General features: G+C 40.8%; 1 protein-coding gene across 3 annotated transcripts; it reads left to right on the top strand.

Moving 5' to 3' along the window:
* The first annotated feature begins 11,243 nt into the window (after nucleotides 1-11,243).
* LOC117920340 (R3H domain-containing protein 1) lies at nucleotides 11,244-22,414 on the top strand. 3 transcript variants are annotated; one of them, XM_034837801.1, is made up of 5 exons: nucleotides 11,244-11,581; nucleotides 19,183-19,807; nucleotides 20,660-20,942; nucleotides 22,097-22,161; nucleotides 22,259-22,414. In XM_034837801.1, exons 1-4 carry the CDS (start codon nucleotides 11,470-11,472, stop codon nucleotides 22,145-22,147), a joined length of 1,071 nt encoding a protein of 356 aa, XP_034693692.1. In that variant the 5' UTR covers nucleotides 11,244-11,469; the 3' UTR covers nucleotides 22,148-22,161; nucleotides 22,259-22,414. The 3 variants fall into 3 exon arrangements, with proteins under 3 accessions (XP_034693692.1, XP_034693693.1, XP_034693691.1); XM_034837802.1 differs by having other exon boundaries at nucleotides 19,221-19,807; nucleotides 22,097-22,412; XM_034837800.1 differs by having other exon boundaries at nucleotides 11,245-11,581; nucleotides 22,097-22,412.
* The last annotated feature ends 153 nt before the right edge of the window (nucleotides 22,415-22,567 follow it).

The following is a 22,567-nucleotide window of genomic DNA, read 5'->3' on the forward strand; positions in this document are numbered from 1 at the left end:
AGCATCCTCAGCAATCTCCGGAGCAAGTGCAGTCTGGATCTCCTCAACGATCTCGACGAAGGATACCCCGAAAAGGTCAAAGGATGAAGCAAGCCCAGGCTGAATAGTCTCCTCAATCTGGCTCAGGCTCAGGGCGAGCATCTCGTCGGTATACTCGTCATGTGGCACAGCTCCGTCCACTCTGTCGGTGATCTCGGCAAATGCCCCATAATCATCGATCTCGTCAGGGAAGCAAAGTGTCATGAGGCTCGTGCGATCTGGAGAGGAAGGAGCAATCAACACAGAAGTCGAAGAACCAGGGGCTCCATCTCTCAATCGTAGCTGCTGGACAAGGCGCTGAAGCTCGGCCTCCTGAGTGGTGCTAAGTCCTCCAATGATCCCACCAGATGGTGCATGCGGCTCCGATGCCCTCACAAAATAATCTGCCAGGCTCCTGGTGTACGGGCGCACAGGGTAATAGAAAGGCGTATGAGTCAGTCGAGCCCTCACCCTCTCCTTGCGCAATCGCGCCATATAGAGATAATCGGCCTCAGTGGGGATGAACCCGAGTCCGAACGGTACATCATGATCAGGGATGGCTATGAACTCGCGAGGTCCGTGCTGACGACGCCCTAATCCCATGCCGGGAAGATAGGACATGCCTCTCATCATATCAAGCACTACAGTGCTGCCATGCTGGTCAAAGGACATAGCGACGAAGTCCCGGCAAAAGTCCTCTATCTCAAGAGTCTGTACCTCATCAAAAGTGAATCCAGTCAGGAAAAGATCGTCATCGCTATGGCTGATCTGGAGCACGGGCTCAGCGGAAATGAACATGTCCCCTGCCGACTGTACGACGACTATCTGGCCCTCATGGATGAACTTCACTTTCTGATGCAGTGAAGAAGGAATGGCTCCAGCTCTGTGAATCCACGGTCGGCCCAAAAGCAGGTTAAAGGATGTAGGAATCCTCAGAACCTGAAAGACAGTGATAAATGTGGTCGGACCTATCAAGAGCTCAATCTGCAGTGTACCCATGACCTCCCTCCGAGTACTATCATATGCACGAACTGTCTGAGTGGATGGGCCAAAATCGGATGGTGCGTACCCAAGAGCGATGGCGGTGGCCAGAGGACATACGTTCAGGGCCGAGCCATTGTCCAGAAGGACAGATGGAACTCGACGACCTGAACAACCAACAGATATATAGAGAGGACGCGTGTGGTCTGAACCCTCTGGTGGCAAGTCGTCATCAGAAAAGACGATACAAGTGGCTCTACCAGCCGTCATCATGTGAATCAAACCCTCAGGAGTGGTAGTGGTCTCAACTCTGATCTGGCTCAGGGCTCGAATCAATGCATCTCGGTGAGTACTCGAAGACGCCAACAAACTCCAGATGGAGATACGAGCCTGAGTGCTCTGTAACTGCCTCAAAATCTCATCATCCTCTGCTCTGACCTCCTCGGAAGCAGAGGTACCCTCAACTGGTCTGGCTGCCGCGGCTGGAGGTGGCTGGCGCATCACTCTACCCCCTCGGAGAATATACTGGACATCCGGAGTCTGAGAAATATCAATATGTGGGGTCTGAACCTCCTCGATATCAGGGATCAGAATGTACGGCGCCTGAACACTATAGCGTGTGAATGTCAGAGGCTCAGAAATAGTAGCCTGTACAGATGCTGCCTCAGGAACTAATCGGAAAGGAGTGGGCACCTGAGGCCCCAAAGACATGCCGCTCATCTCGTAAATATCCCCCAACTCTATGGGCTCTGGATCTATGTCATCCCAGCTCATCATGCAGACATGGTCATCAGAATCAGCAAAATCCAGGAAATGAATACCTCCGTCTGGTGGAGGAACTGCATGCGTGGTATGGGCCGGCAGTGGGTTTTGGGTTACACTTGGCTGACCCAAGTGAACCAAACCCTGATCTATCAGATCCTGAATAGCGTGCCTCAAAGCGGTGCATCGATCGGTCTCATGTCCAGGCCCCTGATGATAAGCACAGTGTAAATCCATCCTGAACTGAGCTGGAATAGGCTGAGGTAGTGGCCGAGGGGTGAGTGCAGTCAACAAACCGGCCTCTATGAGCTTCCGAAGAGCCTGGCTCAACGGCATGCCTATCTGTGAAAACTGTCTCTGCGTCCTCAAGGCAAAAGGTGCAGAGGTCTGCTGAGCTCGAGGCCTAGGGTATGAAGGTGCGGGCCTCGGAGCGAACTGTGCAGCGTAGCATGGCTGTCCAGTGGCTGTATATGAAACAGGAGGCCTCTCAATACCCTGAGTGGCATAGTAAGGTAGAGTCAATGGCTGAGCCTGATATGTCTGATCAAAAACCGGGGAAGGTGCCCGTGGCCTGAACTGCTGAGATGTATACGAAGAATGAGGCTCGGAAAACTGTGGGATCGACTGATGGCGCCTGAGAGGCCTCTGACTGGATGAACTGATAGTACTAACATCTGTCGCCCTCGGTCCCATAAAGGGCTTCTTCCCCTTAATATCACTAGGGGAAGAATCTGTCCATAAACCTCTCGAGATGCCGTCCTCGACATCATACAAAGCCATAACCAGAGACCCAAAATCTGCGAACGGGACCCCAACCACATGTCTGGCAATCCTCGGCTGTAGGCTCCTCAAAACCATCTGAATCTGATCTCTCTCTGATGGTCTATCCACTATCTCAGCAATCTTCCCGCGCCAGCGGGAAATGAAAGAAGAAACGGACTCCTCTGTCCTCTGCCTCAGAGCCTCGAGCTCTCTCCTCGATACGTCTACGACAGTATTAAATGAAAACTGTCGTAGGAACTCCTGGGCCAAGTCATCCCATGTACGGCGTCTCGAAGACTCCAGAGACGCAAACCAGCGCTGAGCCGCCCCACTCAGAGATAGGGGGAAAAGAGTGATCATCTGAAGCTCGTCCAATCCATGAGCCCTCATCACGGTGCTATACAGTCGGAGATGGATGCGTGGACAACCGATACCAGTGTACCTCTCAATATCTGGCATCCTGAACTTAGCCGGCAAGCTGGCTACCGGCATACCCTCCAAATCATCCCATACAGCAGCTCCATCAGACACTCTCAGCTGCCTCACGCGCTGCTCAATGCGGTCCATGCGCGCATGTGTGTCATCAGCGACAGCGGCCTGGGCGACTATGGGTGGAGCAATCTCAGAAAGCCCATGTAATACATATGGTGATGCCTGATGCACTGAAGGAACGGGTGGGGGTGGTGGAGGTGGATGTGAGTCATATGGCATCTCATCCTGAACTGCCGGTGGTCTACCCTGCTGACCACCGATCTCCTGCCTGAGGCCAGCCAAAGCCTCCTGGATAGAAGCCATGGCGGCCGTGAACTGATCGACCGTGACGAGCTGCTGATCCATATCTGGTGTATCTGAAACCCGAACTAATCTGCCCTCAACTCTGATCCACGAAACTATACCCAGACTGAGAGTAAAAACCCTGATCCTGAAAGTACTCCTCCTCTGCTCTGATCCACAAAGGTATATCAAGACGAGAAACAAAGGTCCGATCCTGGAAAACACGAAGAACGGAATAAGGATACGACTCGGGGAATGTATAGAAGAAAAGATAATCTGAACAGGAGCAAGCAAAAACATCCAAGTGAAGATGAGCGGTCCGACCGTACTCAAACTCGTCCTGATCTCAGTACACTCTCAACTGGAGACTAAACAGAGGGAAAATCGGATCCAAAACTGCGGCTATAGAGGCACGGAAAGCCCTCAGATGCACCCACGTGTAGGGAGGGAATCCTAATCGGAGGATCTACGGCTCAACCTACGAGGTCCAGGTGGCTCTAAATGGATAGGGGTGGACTTTAAAATATCCCTAGCAGAAGCGATCATACCCTCCAGCGGTATGCAACCCTCTGCACGCCTCCGAAGAGACGGGGCGCTTCCATGCAAGGTGGTAATCACCTCCACACATGCACTACCTCGCATCCCAGGGGGCTCCTATGGTGAAACCTCTCAAACTCTCAACACTCAATAGTCAACTAGAGTGTTCGGTGATGGTGTGGGTGCATCCGATAACCCTAAAAAACTAGAGCAGAAGAGGAAACACACTGGTCGCACAACTATCCACGAAACCTAGCTCGGGGCTATACAGGTCTTCAATGATCGGACTCCAATCGACATCAAAGTGTCGCTCTCCTCCAGAATGCTCCCGTACATCGATATAGCCCGTTGCTAGACCCCACTCCTAATCTCTGGCTCAGTCAGAGAGCAAGCACACAGAAGGTCTCACACTTGCAATAGTGAGAGCCAAGATGGAAGGAATGACCGAAACCAAAAGAGTTGGAGATAGGGGGATAGAAGTACGACCCACAGAGACAGGCGGCATATAATCACGCAAAGGAGGGTAGTCATGCAATCACGCAATCAGGCAAAGCTCAGATATATCATCATGTACACACAAGAAGCTATGACTATCAGGATGAAAAGCAATACGAACATCATGCTCAACAGACAATCAAAATGATATACAAAAACCATGGATCAGCATGTCGAGCCGAGTGATATATAGTGGTGAGTGTATGCATGTGAAGTGATCAGAACAAGCATGGCAAAATCAGAATCAATGTGCTAATCGATGCGATAAAATCAATCATCAATAATACAATATGTCAATGTCTCAAACGAATATATCAATGAAACCCAGAAGAAATCATGGCATCGGAATCCTCAATCAAGATAAATCAATCAACACAATCGACATGTCAAAGTCTCAAGTGGATATAAAATCCGAGCATGCATCAAATATCCTCAATGTGCAATCAAGAAACAGGTACTCACTGATCGACTCATCAAATGCCATTTTTGCTTCATCTTAAGTTCAAGCTTGACCCTCTAAAAATCCCCAGCGGAGTCGCCATTTTGTGGACCCCGCATTTCGGCTGAATGCGTTTCCCACTCGATGGCAAGCTCGATTTTTATTTGAAAAATTGATTTTTATTTATTGTTTGAAAAAGGACTTGGAGTCGCCACTTATTTTTGTTTTTTTAAAAGGGTAAACAAAATAAGAAAGAAAACCCTAAGTGCGACTCCTTATTTTGGAAAAGATGGTCTACGAAAAAACCGGGTCGGGTTCGGGGGTCAGGTTACTTATCGGGAAGGTACGGTAAAGACCGTAGCACCCCTCTAAGTCCCTAAAATCGGGTCTCTACTAATAAAATAAAGCAATCATGGCATCTAATAGGGAAATCAATGGATACCCGAATCAAACATGCACATATGAAAATCGGAACACTCAATGAAGAATAACCAAGGTGAGAGCGGAGCGTACCTTGACATCAAGCGAGTCATCATGCGCTATCAAGAAAGGGGGTTAGTGCACAATAACAATCACGAGATATGTCACACGTGCCACTAAACCAGATAAAGAAGCACCAATATCATGCATGACATTATTTCAAGTCCACTTTTATTTTGATGAAAATTTATTTGATGTGGGGCCCCCACCAAAGCCCGTTTATTTTTGTATGAATTAATTTCGCAAATTCTATCATCAAGAATTACGAAAAATAAATTCACACTTATTTTAAAACATTTTGAAAATCAAAGAAAATTCAAAAGTGGCTTGCTAGAAAGAAAATGGCAACCAAATTTTATTGAAAATGGGATTTTAGGTCCTAAAAATAAACTAAGGATGAGAACTTAAAAAAAAGGTCAAAGTTATTTGAAGAATTTAGAAATTAAGAAACCATTTGAAAATTTGGAATTTGACGGTTTATTTTAAAATAAGGATGATGAAATGAAAATAAAGGGTACGCGGTCACCACAACTGCACGTCAAAAATGACCATGCAACCCTTGCAAAAAAAATAGCCATGCAAAGTTCAAGCACACGTGTGGATCCTTGGTGTCACTGAGTCTCTTCTGCAAGGTTTATGATTTCAGCCTCTACCTTCCATTTGAACCATAATAGCCACTGATGATAACTCTTTTTCCATCTCCTCGGTGTCCTAGCTCGCTTCATTACAGTTATTTTCTTCATTGGCAACTTCCCCACTCTCACCACGATTTCTATCAGGTCATGCACCGAAGTCTACACTGGACGCGAGCTTTCTGACATGGCTGACCGAAAATGAGACTGGGGTCATAGAACAGAGGTCTTGGCTCCTCCCATGCATGCAGAAGATCCTCCTTTCCAAACGTCTAGGTAGTGGAGATCCGAACCTAACTCGTCGTTTACATCTTGCATGCATGTGTATTACTACATTTCAGTATAAACCTGAGGGCCACTGTTGCTAGGAGATTCCGACCCAGCATGACCAATCTCATCCTAAATACTATCAAAGGACGTGGCACCTTGCAGAAAGTCAAATCTCTCCTCACCCATTCAGAAAACCATTCCCTATAGTTTGCATTGTCACAGAGATTCCTTCATTCTAATGAGCCTTCTCTAATCAAAACTGTCAAACAGAGACTTAATGGGCATGATATCCGGGTTGGTTTGGAACCAACTAGCAATTACGATGATAAGAGCTATACATGCACTCCTCCATCTGATCTCTGTATGGATCTCCAGCATCCTCGACATAACTAATGCATACCCCATGGGCACCGAAGAATATCATCACCCTTTGGGCTCAAAGAAAATTTGCATCTCTTCCTCAGCCATAGAGTCGATATAACCTTATCGTTGATACCGTCATGGCATAATGGAAATAGGAAGCCTTGAGAGATATGCATCTTCCTTTCTGTATACCACCTCAATGCAATCAATAGCACCCAAATAGTGCTTCTCTGAATTCTGGACCTGCCCTTGTTCTTGCAACCTTGGAAATTATAGGGTCAACACAGTGGTTGATCACTTTGAGGTCTCCAGATGCTGGTAAAAGAGACTTTGTGGTTTGAAGAATAATGATAGAATCATTCCAGATATGAAAAATACTGGAGTTTAAAGACAACCTCGGCTTTGTGGATGAGGTTCCCTTTCTCAATAGCCTCATGCATCCTTAGATACTCGGCCACGTAACGCACTGTAACAGGGTCATAAGCATTGAGAGTGACAGTCACCCATAACGGAACCCGACCCATATCTAAAAAAAAAAAACAGAGGGCCTGCCAAGAATACTAGGAATGTAGATTTCATCTCCTTTTCCGTCATTTGTGACTAACTCGGTTTCCATCAGTCTGAAAGGAATCTAGCTTTAATCTAAGCTTCAGAAACCTCGTCTCGGTGAGCAACAATTCCATCTGTGATTCCCCTTCAATACTTCAAACTAGGTGCTCTTAAGACTCAAATAATCATTGCGAAATCAGATATTTCATAGTCACCGCGGCATAATAGAAACTAAACAAGCCTCAGAAATCACATGTTAACTTTCAGCTTCAAACCCACAGAAAACGGTATTAGGGAAGTTGGTAAAGAGATGGAAAGTGGTAAGAGAGAATGGATTTAATAGGTGAGGGTACAAAGTGGGTATGAAGATGGGTATGAAGGAGTGAGGAATGGATATTATGGAATGGGATTCACGGGTGGATGGGTATAGATGGAATGGAATGTGGACGCATTCACGTGGTGGGTATAAGAGATGTGGTAATGGGAGGATAAAGCAAACCGGTGTGAAATATAGACATACATATAGGGAAGGAGAAAGGTGGCCAAGAGAGCGGGTACAGTGTATGACTAGAGAGAGGTTTGAATAGATGAGGTGGAGACGTATGTATATGGTAGGCACAAGGAATGTAAAGGATCGGTTGACCTAGGTGGGATGAGATGGGTATGTAGTGATCAGCATGTCCGGTGATGGGTACGGGGATTGTGAATGGCAGCCATGGGTGCATAGTGAGAGATGGGTACGTGAAGGTGGTGAGTTTGCATGGGATAGATTGTGTAGGGCTATGAGCATGATGATGGTGATGAGTGTGGTTGGTGTTGTGGATACAGGCATGATAATCACGTATACATGGGACTCATGGGCAGGTGAGAATGTTGGACTTCAATGGAGGCTTTTGAGGGAACTTAGGGCGACGTGTTGCTTTCCATCTTCTTTAACATTTCTAAAGCCTTGTCAATCAACCCAACTTTCCGTTACCCACTGGCTGCAGCTGAATATATATTCTAATCGACAGAAACGCGGGGTCCACACAGAGACTTCGATGAGGAATAACCGTTCTTCTGGTTTGATGCCCCGATTGTAACAGTTATCATACTTCAAATAATCCACACCCCATGAGGCAAACAGTTCTGCGTCATCCCTTTCATGATATATTGATCCGGGTCGAACTTGACATGTAGAAATCCCAGCGTCAGAATAAATACCGAGCTTGAGGCACTTCGCATATACATAATCAGCAAGAGCTTTAATTCCTGATGGAAAAGTCTTTGGGTCCGCGACTAATTGACCTTTAGAATCTCGCTCCAAGGAAGACCAGCAATCATCTATATTGACATAGACATACCCTAAATCAGCCAAGCCAGTTGAGACTAGAGTATCAGCAATTTCTTTGATAACTGTCTCGTTGATATTGCAGGCAAAGAAATTCCAGCTGTTCCACCCCATCTGAGGAATTCGAAACAAACCATTGTTGAGCTGCAATTCCCACAGAAGTTGCAGAAAGATAGAGGGAGAGCAGCAGATGGACAGAACCCTTCACCATTTGTGGTTTCTTCGTTCCTTCTTCTCCACAATACTGCCAAATATTATTATCAAGTTGCCATCCCATACTACAATGATTTCGTCAACGATGCCAGCTACATCAGAGGTCATCAAATGAGCCAGAAAATGGAGACTCTCAACAACAAGAGCATCTCAAATCTGAATGAACTCAGAAGAAAAACCACTGTAAGCCCTCGTGCAGCTTCTTCAGGCGGAGGTGAGGGAGCAGATATGTGCCAAGGAAGAACACCAAGAACCAAAGAAGACATCCAAAATAGAGTATAATAGATGGGAATTAAATGAATCCATGCGAGCCTCATTGCATGTATTTATCAATGGGCTCAGATGTTAGAGTGGGTCAAAACAGTTTTTTCTAATGAGTTTTAAAACCAAATCAGGATATAAACACCAATATTTCACATAAAATCCCAGAGGCAGAGGACACAAAACCAATAAGAAAATAAGGATGAATCAAGCGAAAATCCTCACCAAACACATTCAAACACCAAGATAGAAAAACCCATTAATATTCAGATAACCCAAACGAAAAAAAAAACATGAACGTGAAAGAAACCAAAACTTATGGAAATGATACCTGAACCTTCTTCCTTTCAGTTTCTTTTCGTCTCTCCAGGAGCTACTCTCTGTATAGCTTGTAGAAAAATCTCCTTTTCTTCCCTCAGCCAAGGATCTTCTCCCTCCCAAAAATCTCTCCCCCTCTCTCTGTCACCCCTCACCAGGCTCCTCTAGAATCCCCCCTGCTCACAGCTAAACGAATACCTTCTACCCCTCCACTCTCACTCTCTCAAACTTTTCTTTTTCTCTTCCCCCCAAAACCCTCTGACGGCAGCCCCCTCTGGACCTTTTTCCTGCAGCTCTCTCACCCTAAAAACAGCTAAACCAAAAGTCCCCCTCTAAAAGAAAGCTCTCTGTCGTCTCCACAAAACCCCGGATACCTCCCTTCTACTCTCAGAAAAACTCACCTCAGAAAAATCTCTCACAGTCGTCAATGGAGGCCTATCCTCTCCCCCACCAGCTTCCTCTCCTCCCTGGAAAACTCTCACTCTTCCCTTTCCCGTGAAAAACTCCCCCCTCTCTCTATCCTTTCTCTTTCAAAATATCACCAGAAACCTCTTTTTTCTATCCCCGATCTGCCCCTCCTCTCAAAAAGCAAAATCCCTTTTCTTTTCTCCCGGATTTGCCCCTCCAACCGTCTGCAGAAAAAGCCACCTCCAGCCACTACCTTGCAGCTGCCTTTGCTCTCTCTCTCCTCCGCTCCTGCTAACGGCATGCAGGAATCTTCTAGAAGACCCTTCCACGTGTCAGCCTCTCATTGGTCCTCCAAACCACCAAGCTGATTCCTCAACAACCAATCCGAGAGTGACACGTGGCTCACTGGGGCTCCTCCACGTGGCAAAATCAGCTGCATGGAGAATGAGGCCCAAGTGGGGGTCTACAATAACATATTCTAAACTCCCTAAAATGCAATTAATAGAATTCAAAGCTCTTGTAATTTAACTTTAGCCTTTACCAATGTAGTTGAAAAATAGTTAGATTTGCCAAAAGCGAAATAGAGGCCTGTCACATGACTCACATCTTCCTCACAATGAATGTGGGAGTAATAGAAAATTTTAAAATTAATTAATTAATAGGTTATTTAAAATCTATTTATTAGTAATTTATTTCTTCATATTCACAAAATTATTTTTCTATTTAGACCATTGGGGTTCTTGTGCTTGTTAATAATAAATCATGAAAATTTTAAATATTAAAAAATGTAATATTTTCTCAATTATGAAAATAAATTACAAATATATAATTTTTTTTCTAAAAAAAAAGTAGTAAAACAAAACATGCATAGTTAACTATCAAAATAATTAGAACAAAAATTTTTATAAGTAAATCATAACAAGACAATGTCTTTTTATATGTGTATATATATATATATATATATATATATATATATATATAATTTGCCTATTATAAGAGTATTATAAGAGTTGACCAATGTAAAGGAAGAAATAATATAACTCATTAATTTTTTTTTTTAAAGTAAGTTTTTGTGCATTTATATAAAAATAATTAAAAAAAATCTTTTAAAATAATTTAAATTTCATGCACTTAAAAAGTGGTACTTAGAATAGTAAAAAATAGTAGCTATATTATTAAAAAGTATTATCTAAATGATCAAAAGTAATGTATTTGATAAAAAAAAATATAAAATATTAATTATTTTTAAATAGTAGTGTTTGAAAATCTACTTTTTTTTTTTTTTTTAAGTAAATTACTCACAAATTCATATAAAAAAATTAAGCCTAAAATAAGAAAATATTGAAAACTTTTAGTAAAAGAGGGCAAGGAAGTGAAAAGCATCAATCATTAAAGCCATGGGGAAGAGAATAAAAGAGAATGATAATTAAATTAAAGTGAAATTAATATTTAGAGTTACAAAAATTTGGAAAGGAAAAATTTGATTGGACAGAAACAGATAAATACAAGGAATGGAGTCAAAACCCAAATAGGAAGATATTATGTATAAAGAAATAATTAAATAAATAATATTTTATATTCCTTGAAGAAAAAGGGGAGACATATAAATCAAAGGTGTATGGATGGTCGCATCCTTTCTCTTTGGTGGGGAGGATATAGAAAGAGGAGGGGAAGAGAGGGGGAGGGTTTTCTTTCCATCCTTTTCGTTTCGGCCTTGTGAGAATTGTGATGCTCATAAGAAGTAGATTCTCTTCTTCTTCTTAACCCTTGGCTCTTCCCTCTGGTCCTCAGCATCGAGGGTGGAGGAGGAGAAGGAGAAAAGGAGAGAGAGAAAATCCGAAGAGAAGGCATTTGTGGAGAGGGGGAAAATTCTCGCCATGGATTCAGCCCCATACGCCAATGATGTCTCAGCCACTCCAGGAGATAAGGAGTCCATGGTCGACCCTTTCTTGGTCGAGGCTCTTCAAAACCCTCGCCATCGTCTCACCAGTTAGTCTTCCCTCCATCTATCTCTCTCTCGCTTCTTTTGTTATTTGCACATCTACACGTGTTTGGATTTCTTTTTTTATTTTTTATTTTTGATTTATTTTTATTTTTATTTGGAATTGTTCTGGGTTTGTGGTTCTTTTTTCGATCCGGTTGGGGTTAGGGTTTTGAGGGGATTGTTTCCAATTGGGGTTTAATTGTGTCAGATCTATGTCTGCTTTGTGAAACATGCTATGGTTGGTTTGTGAGAAAAGGTGGGAAAAGAAAGATAAATCAGAATTTTGAATCTGGGATATTTCTTTATCTCGGAAGTCGAGGCAATCTGTTTAGATTCAAAGCTGTGTTCTTTTTTACACGAAATAGGGCTGACCATTATGGTTTAATTTTCTTGGGGCTTCTAAGATTGTCTGTTAGTGTGACTATGAGAAATTCTTGAACTCCCTTAGATCAGATTTGATGGTGTTGGTATTATTTTATGGTTTTGTAAAGTAAATTGTTTATTTAGTTCCTCTCGGTTTAACAGCTGCCATTATGTAACTTCTTGAATGTTTTCTTCAATATACGATAACTTGTCTTGAGGCTGTTTGGTTTTATTTGGTAATGGTTTGTCCATATTTTTACAATGTTCTTGCTGGGTGATTAGATGTGTGTTTGAGGTTTTGTTAACTTATAAGACCATATAACTTGGATTAGCTTTTTGATTCAGTCAAACTGAGTATTTATTAGATATTGTGATGATGATCTTTCTAGTACTCTTTGTGTACAGGAGTAATAAATCTTCTGTCACTAATTTTTTTTGATAAGTAAATGCACAGAAAAAATATATTAGAATATAGGGCGCCTTAAGGTTGACTCAAAGCATACAAGGGGTATACAAGAGGTGCCAAAAAGCAAGAACAAAAAGAAAAGGGGATACAAAATATCACCAGCCCTCATCTAGAACCCAACCAATAAAAAAAACTGATTAAAGGAAGAGGCCCTTCATCTACAATCGACTTAGTCCAAAACCAAAAATTACATACAAAAGAATTTTTCATCCTATGAATCGAAAACTCCTCATTTTCAAAATCAATTCTATTTCTTTCCTTCCAAACTGCCCAAAAAAGACATAAGGGGGCTGCCATCCACACCTTACTACGCTTCTTGCCCAAGTTGATACCACGCCAACCAAGATGGGGATATCTAACTGAATAAGGAAGGATCCACATTACGATAAAAAGAGCAAACAATAACTCCCATAAAACTCTTGCCATGGTGCAATGAATTAGGATATGATCAATAGACTCTTCTTCCTACTAAAGTGGGTTTTTATGCTTGGGAAGCCTCTTGGGGTAAGGTGTTAACTTTGGATCAACTTAAAAAGAGGGGGTGGTCACTAATAACATGAATTTTCACATATCAAAAAATGATATGTAAGAATGAGAAGGTGCTTAGAAATAGACTTTTTTTAGATAGGACACAGGGGTGCACAAGAGTATACTTGTTGAAATACACGTTGCCAAAAGGCCAAACATGGCAAAGGGCTTCACAAAAACCAACACCCTTGCCTTAGTTAGAGCTCAACCAATCAATAAAATCAATCATGGACAATAAGCAATCTCTTGTGTACATAACTCCAAAAAATTGTACATTAATGATGTTTGATATCTTGATCCTTTTTTTTTTTTCCAGTGTTTTCAAGCGCTCTCCTATTTCTCCTTCCAAATGGTCGAAAATAAGTATAAAAGAGCTGCTCACCAAGCTTTTCTTCCTCTTCTTTCTAACAAAGGAACCATGCCAGCAAAGAAGAATTCTTTGACTGAGTGCATCACCCACTGGACTCCAAAGAGAGCATAAGTTAATTGTCATAACATGATTGTTATGGAACAATGAAAGAGGATGTGATTAGTTGTTTCTTCTTCCCCTTTGCACAAGTAACATTTATTCAGCATCCTCCAATCCCTCCTTCTGAGCTGGTCTAGTGTCAATATGCTTCCCCATCTAGCTTCCTAAGCAAAAAAAGGATCCTCAGTGGGACCCATGGATTCCAAACAATGCATGAGAGGAATGCCTGCATTCTTTCATTTGATGAGGAGGAATATGCTAGGATTTAACTGTGAATTCGCCACCCATTGAAATTTGCCAAAATATATTTTCCTCCTTATCCGTACTTAGTGGCAATATTGTGATTCTCACTTACCCTACTCATGTCCTTTATGGCTTTTACCTTCTGAAAATTTGTTCTCTCCATGGCCATAGTTCCTATTAAGGTGAATACTGTAATTTTATTTCAACTTAACTCATGTCATATGTGGCCTTTTCTCCCTTTTCTCCCTTTTCTCCCTTTGCCTTCTAGTATGTTCTAGCAACTTTAGTTTGAATTTGAACCATGTTATGCATACGTATAAGCGTAAATGTTGAGTTTTTATATTGCCTCTCATAAATTTGATCTTTTATTTGTGTCATTTGAGTATATTGTCTTCCCTTCGACACCATTGCATGCCATGGAGACAAGGACTTGTGCTTGAGAGTTGAGTGAACTTATTTGTATTGAGATTGGTCTCCTGGTCTAAGTCAACCATTGCAGGCAGACATTTTCTTTTTAATGGTCCAATCTATGATTTCTTGTTGGATGAGAAATATGTTATAGTTATGGAAGTCTATTTCCTTTTTCATTTTTTTCCTTGTTGGCTTGAGAGGATCATAGATATGGAGCACTTGTTTTGGATAGGACAAAATGGAAACTTTTTTGTTAAAGCCCTTTATTCGACCTTGGAGTCAGAAAGTACTATACCCTTTCCTGCTAGTGTGATTTGGAATTCTTGGGTTCCTTCGAAGCTGGGTTTTTTTCGCATGGGAGGCTTCTTGGGCAAAGGTGCTAACTTTGGATATATATATATATATTTTTTTGATAAATGAGCGCAAAATATATTAAAAAAGGCCAGAAGGCCGCAATGCATACAGGGAGTATACAAAGCAGCCACAAGACCAAAAGCGCAAAAACAGGAACACCTCACCAGCCCTTAGGGAGCCGCTAACCACTCCAAGAAGCCTAAAAGCGAAGAGGACTCCTCTCCCATATACACCTTAGCCCAACTCCACAAACTACATACAAAAGAATTCTTGAGAGTGTGAATAGCCAAAGAGTCCCCTCTAAAAGCTAACTTATTTTTTTCCTTCCAAACCGTCCAAAAAATACACAACGGAAAGGAATTCCATATCTTTTTCCTTTTTTTACCCACAAAAAGGCCCCTCCAACAAAATAGCACCTCTTTGACTGTCTCTGGAAACACCCACTGAACCCCAAATAAGGCAAAGACGATCTCCCAAAGGGCCCTGACCACTGTACAGTGTAAAAGAATGTGATTTACATTTTCCTCTTCACAACGATTAGGGAGCTGCCACCCTCGCTTTTGCAGCCTATCCAACGTGAGGATTTTTTCCCAAGTAACCTCCCACGCAAAGAAAGCAACTTTGGTTGGGACCTTGTCCACCCAAATGTTTTTTTTGGGAAAGACGAGGGGATTGGGGGCTGCCAGCATATTATAAGCCATCCGAATCCGAAAAATATCAAGACCCCCTCCTTTCCATAACACTGAGTCCTCCTCTGAGGATATCCTGAAGTCCCTTAGCAAAAGAAGCAACTCTTCTATTAACACCAGCTCCCAGTCATTAGAATCTCTAGACAATCTGAGATTCCATCCTCCTTGACCAAGGCTTGGGTCCCACACTTCATTAACCGTCGCGTTACTACAAACCGCCATGGCATAAAGCTGGGGAAACGCTTGGGACAGCGCTGCGTTGCTGCACCAATGGTCTGTCCAGAACATAACCTTAGTCCCCTTCCCCACCCTGAACTCCATGTTATCCCAACACTAGCTTGTCTCCTTCAATATCTCCTTCCAAACTCCCACTCCAAAAGGACCACGAACTTCATTAGATCTCCAACCACATCCCTCTAGGCCATATTTCACCCCGATCACCTTCTTCCACAAAACATCTTTTTCAAAGACAAATCTCCAAATCCACTTGCCCAGTAAGGCCTTGTTCAATAACACAATCTTCCTAATGCCAAGACCCCCTTTCTCCTTTTGAGTGTGCACACCCCTCCCCCCAAAATTGATTAAATGGATTTTCCTTTCCAGACTTCCCCCTCCCCAAAGAAAATCTCTTTGTAATTTTTCAAGCCTTTTAACCACTAACTTGGGCATTCTGAAAAGGGACAGTTGGTAGATGGGAATGCTGGCCAATGTACTTTTAATGAGGGTAATTCTCCCGCCCTTAGAGCTAACTTTGGATCATTTAAAGAGGAAAGGATGGTTTTTAGAGGAAGCATCTATTTGGATGGTTTTTAGCAAATAGATGCTTCCTTTGTCTTGAAGAGGAAAAGATCATTGATCACATCCTTATCCATTGTGTCAAGACAAGAGTGTTATGGATTTCTTTGTTCTCCCTATTTGGTGTGCTTTGGATACCTCATTTTGTTAGGGACATGCTCTTAGGATAACATGGTTCTTTTGTCGGTAAAAGGTGTGTCGGGCAGCTCCTCTTCGCTTATTTTGAACCGTATGGAAAGAAAGAAATAGGAGAGCTTTCAAAAATGAGAAGCAGTCCGTCGAAGGAATAAAACACGCTTTCCTTTGTAATCTTTGGTATTGGTGTAGGTTGTTTTTATTTTTTGGTCCTTCTTCAATTGTAGATTTTGTGGATTGGGTGGGTTCTTTTTTAAGGGACGTTGTTTTTGTTGGTCCTTCTCCTTTTTTGTGCTCTTAAGCATTCGTTGTATATGCCCCATGTACTTCGGAGTGCTGTTTTGGCGCTTTTTGTTTATAATACACTCTTTTCATTTACTCTTAAAAAAAATAGAGACGGAACACTTGTGTGAGAATTTATTCCTGAACCCAAGCCTTTTTGGTGTTTGCCTCTATTTTTAGACAGCAATGCTATGCCACAAGCATGCTGTATAATCCATAATGATCCACTAGCTACTGAACTTTTACAAGCCCGAGCAGGATTCTGGTTCTGCCTACCTTCTTCCATGTTCCATTTGCATGGTCTGTCCTATAAAAATTGATAATTAAAAAAGAAGAAGCACTCTCCTTTGCAAGACTTTTTGCCAGCATTATTTCAAATATATATATATATATACACATAGAAAGTTAGGACTTAACATATAAGGAATAAAACAGCAAAGAAATAGCTTACAAAAGGATACTGTGGGATCAACCTATTTCAGAAACTACAGAATGTGAGCCAATTTCTATGAAAATCAGTGATATAATTCCCTTGTTCAAGTTAACAAAGCACCAACTAATCTTCTGCTTATCTCTGCATATCCTTTGAAAGTTTTTCTATAATCGGGGGAAATGATTCACATGCTAAACTGAGACCCAGAACTTGGGAACAGCCTTCCCAACTATTAGTAGCCTTATCAGTGGATGCTGGAGTATAAGAAGGTTTGCTAAAAAAAGGATGAGACCGACAGAGGATGCAACTACTGAGAATTTTCTCCTTTTGCTTAGATCAAGAACTTCTGTGTGGGATTTTTAATTATGGCCAACCGCACAAAGAAAGAAACTTTGCACAGGATGGGGATCTACTGTGACAAAATACAGGGCTTCCACTCTCAATCAAATAGAAGAAAAAAGTGGCTAGAAAACTCTTGATCTATCAAGAAGATAATTTATGGGTGTGCTTTCTAAAAGCACTTCCCTTGTGCCACTTTCCATTCTAGTAGGACTAAGCATAGGCCATGCTTTTATGGTGATTTTCCATTTTTTTTTTCCACAGCCATATCTCCTCCTTTTTGCTTGTCATTGTTATTTCATTTATTATTTTTTGGTTGGTACATGTAGACCAGGGGATGCATTCCTGAGATGAGAACAATCATGTAAATTCCCAGGTTTAGGACAATGCACCGTAATAGTACATTCCTCTTGTACAATGTACAATACTGCTCTATAGTTTGTGCTTAAGGGTGTTGTGATCTAGCCCCATGTACAAATTGGTTTTTGCCTTCTTACGCAGCTGATATTGATATGGGCACATTCTTCTATGTTTGCCTTGGTTTACTTGCTTCACATTTTAGAGGAGGAGCTAGAGACAAGTATATGACATATCCTAGCAATTAGTGATTCATTGCATGCTGTTAGTTTTACTTTTACGATAACATAAGCTTTTACTAATAAAAGAAAGCATGGGATAGTTATTGGCAATATGAGCTAAAAATACCCAGAATATGTTTAAGAGATTTCTGATATTTAGGAGAGTCATAAAGTGAGATCTTTCACATGCTTCTCAAAATTAATGGCTGAAGAAAATAGGGTGAGAGCTACTAGTCAGAACCTATAAGGGGAATCCTTCATCTTAAATGCAATTGCGTCTTCTCTTTTTTGGCATGAAATGTCATCAACAGTAGGCAAAACAGACGCCAAAGTACCCTTATATGCATATGTGAAACGTAATGCTATTATAAAAAGATGAGCTTCTCCATGTTTATGGGACATTTTTGTCTCACAGATTCTAGGATTTCATTGCTTTTTAATTTTTCTCTCACATGTTAAACTCAAATAATACACTTATAAATTGTTATATAGGATAGATGTTGTCTCAAAAGCTCTTCTATTTCAGAAGATTATTTTCTGTTGACTTTGTTCTCTGTGTTTCTTCTTTTAGTAGTCTTTTTGATCTGTCTCTTTCTGGTCCTCTCATTCTTATTTGAGTCTTTTGAAGTAGTACCTTTCACTGTTACATCATTTTTACTTGATTGAAGAAAATCTCTTTGTTGAGATTTAGTGCATCTGACAGTTTGCCCCATAGAACCACTGTCATGTTGACATGTCATTAGTGCTTCACCCTTTTAACGCATACATGTAACACAGCTTATATGTTAAGAGGATAGATTCACTTCAATATTCATATCTTGTATTGTTGTTTCTAGTTGGCTTCAACAGTTTGTCATGTACCTAACTATAACATGCCTGTGCAAATTGCTAGTTGGACTTTGAAACTTCTATTTGGAAGCACCGGCTATTTTTCTGAGTTATGGGCATAATATTATTTGCTAACATTTATTCTGATCTATTTATGCTTCCAGAATGTGCTTATTGCAAATATTTCATAGATGATATCCTTCAAAGTATAAATTTTCATTGTACTTTGTCCATCTCTGCAACCATGTATTGGTATTTTATGTCAGTGTTTCTATTTGGTCCTAGCACTTGAGCTCTTCATGGCCTTAACTGAATTGGCTTGCTACTTTGAGAACTTATAGCTGGATGCATAAATTGGAAGCAACTTAGCTGAGTTTTGAGCTTGCCTACAAAATATTATAAATCATTTCTCATATTTATACTTTCAGATTCTGCGCATTTTGCAAATCTAATCTACACAAAGAATGTCTCTTACAATATAATGGGAAAAGTAGAACTATATTAGTAAAGTTGGCTGTTGGGCTGTGACATTACATTTAGTTACTTGATTTGATTTTATAAATCTTCTCTGGAGATAATGTATAGTGAAAGTTCTTACTTTATCATTTTATATTTTTTTGGCTATGGTTTGTGGGATATATGCCCTTATTCATCCTTGTAAATACTAAATTTTCCTATCCCTTTTATTTCCAGTTTTGAGAATGGAACTTGACATTCAAAGGTTCCTGCAGAACCCTGATCAACAGCAATTCGAGTTCCAACATTTCCCCACTTCCTACCTTCGGCTTGCAGCTCATCGTGTTGCTCTACACTATGGTTTGCAGACCATGGTTCAGGATAACAGTGTAGATGGTCTGGCAAATAGAATCGTGGTTATGAAAACAGCTGAGAGCAGATGTCCTGCAATCTGTTTATCTGAAATTCCTGCTAAACAATCGGAGAACGAAAAACCTGAACATATTAAAATTGCAATCAGGCGTAGGCCTAATAAAACATCCTTAAATGAAACAAATGAAAATGGGATCAAACGAAGTTCTGTTAGAACAGTGGAGGAGAGGAAGGAGGATTATGACAAGGCACGAGCACGTATCTTTAGTACCCCTGCCAGTCCTGACTCAGATGATACATTGCCTCAGGCCCCAGCAGATGGAAAAAATTTGTGCTTGAACGGAGATGAGAATGAAGGTTGCAGGAACTCCATGGCTGATCCAGAAAAAAACATCAGCATCAGGGATAGTGGTACTTCATCTCGGGTCGCCATTTTCAGAGATAGAGAGAAAGATCGTACTGACCCAGATTATGATCGGAGCTATGAGAGGTAGCGCTGATAATTCTATATTGCATTTTGGGTTTTCCTTGTTTTGTTTGATTTTGATTGTGTATTTGTTGTTGGATTGATATTTCTATATTGGATTTTAGATTTCCTTTTGTTTGGTTTTAGTTGTCTGTTTGTTGTTGGGTTTCTTATTTTTGGGTTGTCTTATTTTGCTGTGTGATTGGTAAGCATGCATATTACAATATCTCTTTTGTTTGAGACACCTGTGTTTTTTGCCCAGTATCCATTTGTCTCCTAGTCACATGCATAAAAAAATGGATATTTCTTATCGATATAAATAGTTATTTTGGGCACCTGATTTTTAAATAATCCATTGAGAAATTATATTATTATTTGATCAGCTTGGCATTAGGAAACTATGGTTTTATGATATGCAATAGATTGATTTTCTAACTTGTATGTGTTATTTGGGGAATGTTTAGTGGCAAGGGATGGGGGTTAAAGGAGGGCTTTTTGTTGTCAATGCTTTTTCACAATAGATTGATTTTCTAAGTTGTATGTGTTGCTTGGGGTAGGTTTTGTGGGAAGGGATTAAAGGAGGCCTTGATTTGCTCTCCAACTATGTGGTGTTGTCAATGCATTTTCACATTTCCTAAATATCTTGTTACCTATAAAAAAAAAGGAAATCATTTCCTAAGCCTCTTTTCTTCTAAGGGTTTGTGATCCAAAGTAATTTTAATAATTTATTTTAGAGTGATTGTTTCTGTGGTAGTTAACTGAATGTTATTTTGACTTTGGTGCATTGTTTTATCAAATTATCAGGAGGATACATACTAATATTGCTTAACAAATGGATCCTGAATCCAAACTGAATTGCCTTTTGAATTGATACAGATATGTTAGGAACCTTCCTACAAACCAAAGCTTTAGCTTGGCACCTTTCGATGCGCAAAAGATTCAACATCCATTTCTGCAGTATGATACTGGTTTTCCTCAGTTGGGTCAGATTCAAAGGACTCAAGCTTCCCTCAGCTACAGGCCTTCAAACCCAATCATGAACCCTTTCTGTGCGATGGGACTGAATCAGACATCCAGGGATGCTGTTTATCTGCAGTGGCCTAGTCATTCAATGATGTATGCACATTCTTACGAGCAGTTTAGACATGCTGTTTTCCAGGTAAACTACAGTTCCCTTATTACATTATAGTGTCTCAAAACCCACCTACCCAGAGAAAGAGTTCAATTCAGTTTTTTACTTCTGGGAGAATAAAAGGAACTGTCATAATTTTAGCACCCAAAAAATGCTTTTTAAGGATCCTGCTTCTCCCAGATTAAAAGTTGGTCATCCAAAAACGGTGAACTCAATTGCCCTTGGGCATGGACTGTCAGAGATATTGCTCATACAAACTGTCTTGTATATGGTTCTACAAAGTGTCTTATAAGACCTTTCTTCTGGGTCTCCTATTATTCTTATAATTATTATTAGTTTTCCCTATTTGAGACTCAATGTCACCTGATGCCATGTCACTTGGAGTATTTATTCTCTTTCCTCTTGAATTGTCAGTAATCTTGTAAAGGCATTGTGTAATGTTGCTTGAACTTGAGAGAATTGTTGAAAGAAGTAATTGTGAAGATTTGGACCTCTTTATGCTGGTTATGTTTCTAAATTGTTCATAGAGCATACATATAATGGCTGTCCTGCTATGATCAGCATGCTTTCATGAGCTTTTAAAACAGTGCATTTTTGGAGGGAGGGCACATCTCTCTTAAAATTAGTTTGTCCACTACTTTTTTTGGAAGAGGGAATTGTTTATGTCACCGTAGACATTTCTTTTCTGGGATTTAGTAGTTTAAGAGATACAACTCATTGATGATTGTAGCCGTAAATGTCTCATCTACCTTTTTGTCCAAAGGACTGAGACATGCAAGAATAGCGAGTATTTCTGAAAATTCATATTTAGGATGATTGCAGTGGTAAATGTGGCATTTTTCCTCTTTGACAAAAGAATTGAGGTACATAGGAATAACCAGTGTGACAAAACTCAAAGTAGTTGTGGTGGTTGTAGTTCATTTATAATTGATATCAATAACACTGTTATGTGATGGAACCTTTTTTTTTTATCTGCAATACCAATTTTGTGGAAACAGGTTGAGTATTCATCGTTTTTGTATGATATTATGTTAGTTCTTCAAGTGTTGTATGCTCCCACTGAGAGTAGAATTACGCCTTTTAGGTGTCTAATATTTCCTGCTTTTTTCTGTGTCTGTGCATGCCTACACGCACACACTTGTGTCTTTGAATAATTATATTTACGTTTTTTATTTTTGCAGGCTCCTTTCTGTCAGCAGCCTCTGAGCTTTGATTACTCCCAGAACCATTAAGTGACAATGATTAGGTGGGGATTTTCTGTATGACTGATTTACGTTTAAATTTCTTGTCCATTTTTTGGACTGTTCTGATGGTAGGTTCATTGTCTTATGTTTTTGTTACAGTCCTTACTACAGTTTAGCTTGCGTCATATGTCTCCTTTTGGATCTTAATATTAGTAAGGGAGTGAATGATAATACTGCTTTCCATATGACTGACTATAATCCCTCTGGTGGAACTATATGACTTGATTAAATGCTCTCTTCTTGTTGTGGTTGTTATAGTTATAGTTATTATTATTATTCTTTGTCTCCCTCTCATGAGTGGGGATTGGGCTGTGGAACCCAATACCTAGACAATGGCTGCCAAGCCCTGTGGTTTTGCTTGTGCATAAAGTGAAGCACAAAGGCTTAAAAGACCAAGTTTCAAAATTT

This window comes from Vitis riparia, chromosome 8, assembly GCF_004353265.1.
Source record: "Vitis riparia cultivar Riparia Gloire de Montpellier isolate 1030 chromosome 8, EGFV_Vit.rip_1.0, whole genome shotgun sequence".
Taxonomy (NCBI): domain Eukaryota; kingdom Viridiplantae; phylum Streptophyta; class Magnoliopsida; order Vitales; family Vitaceae; genus Vitis; species Vitis riparia.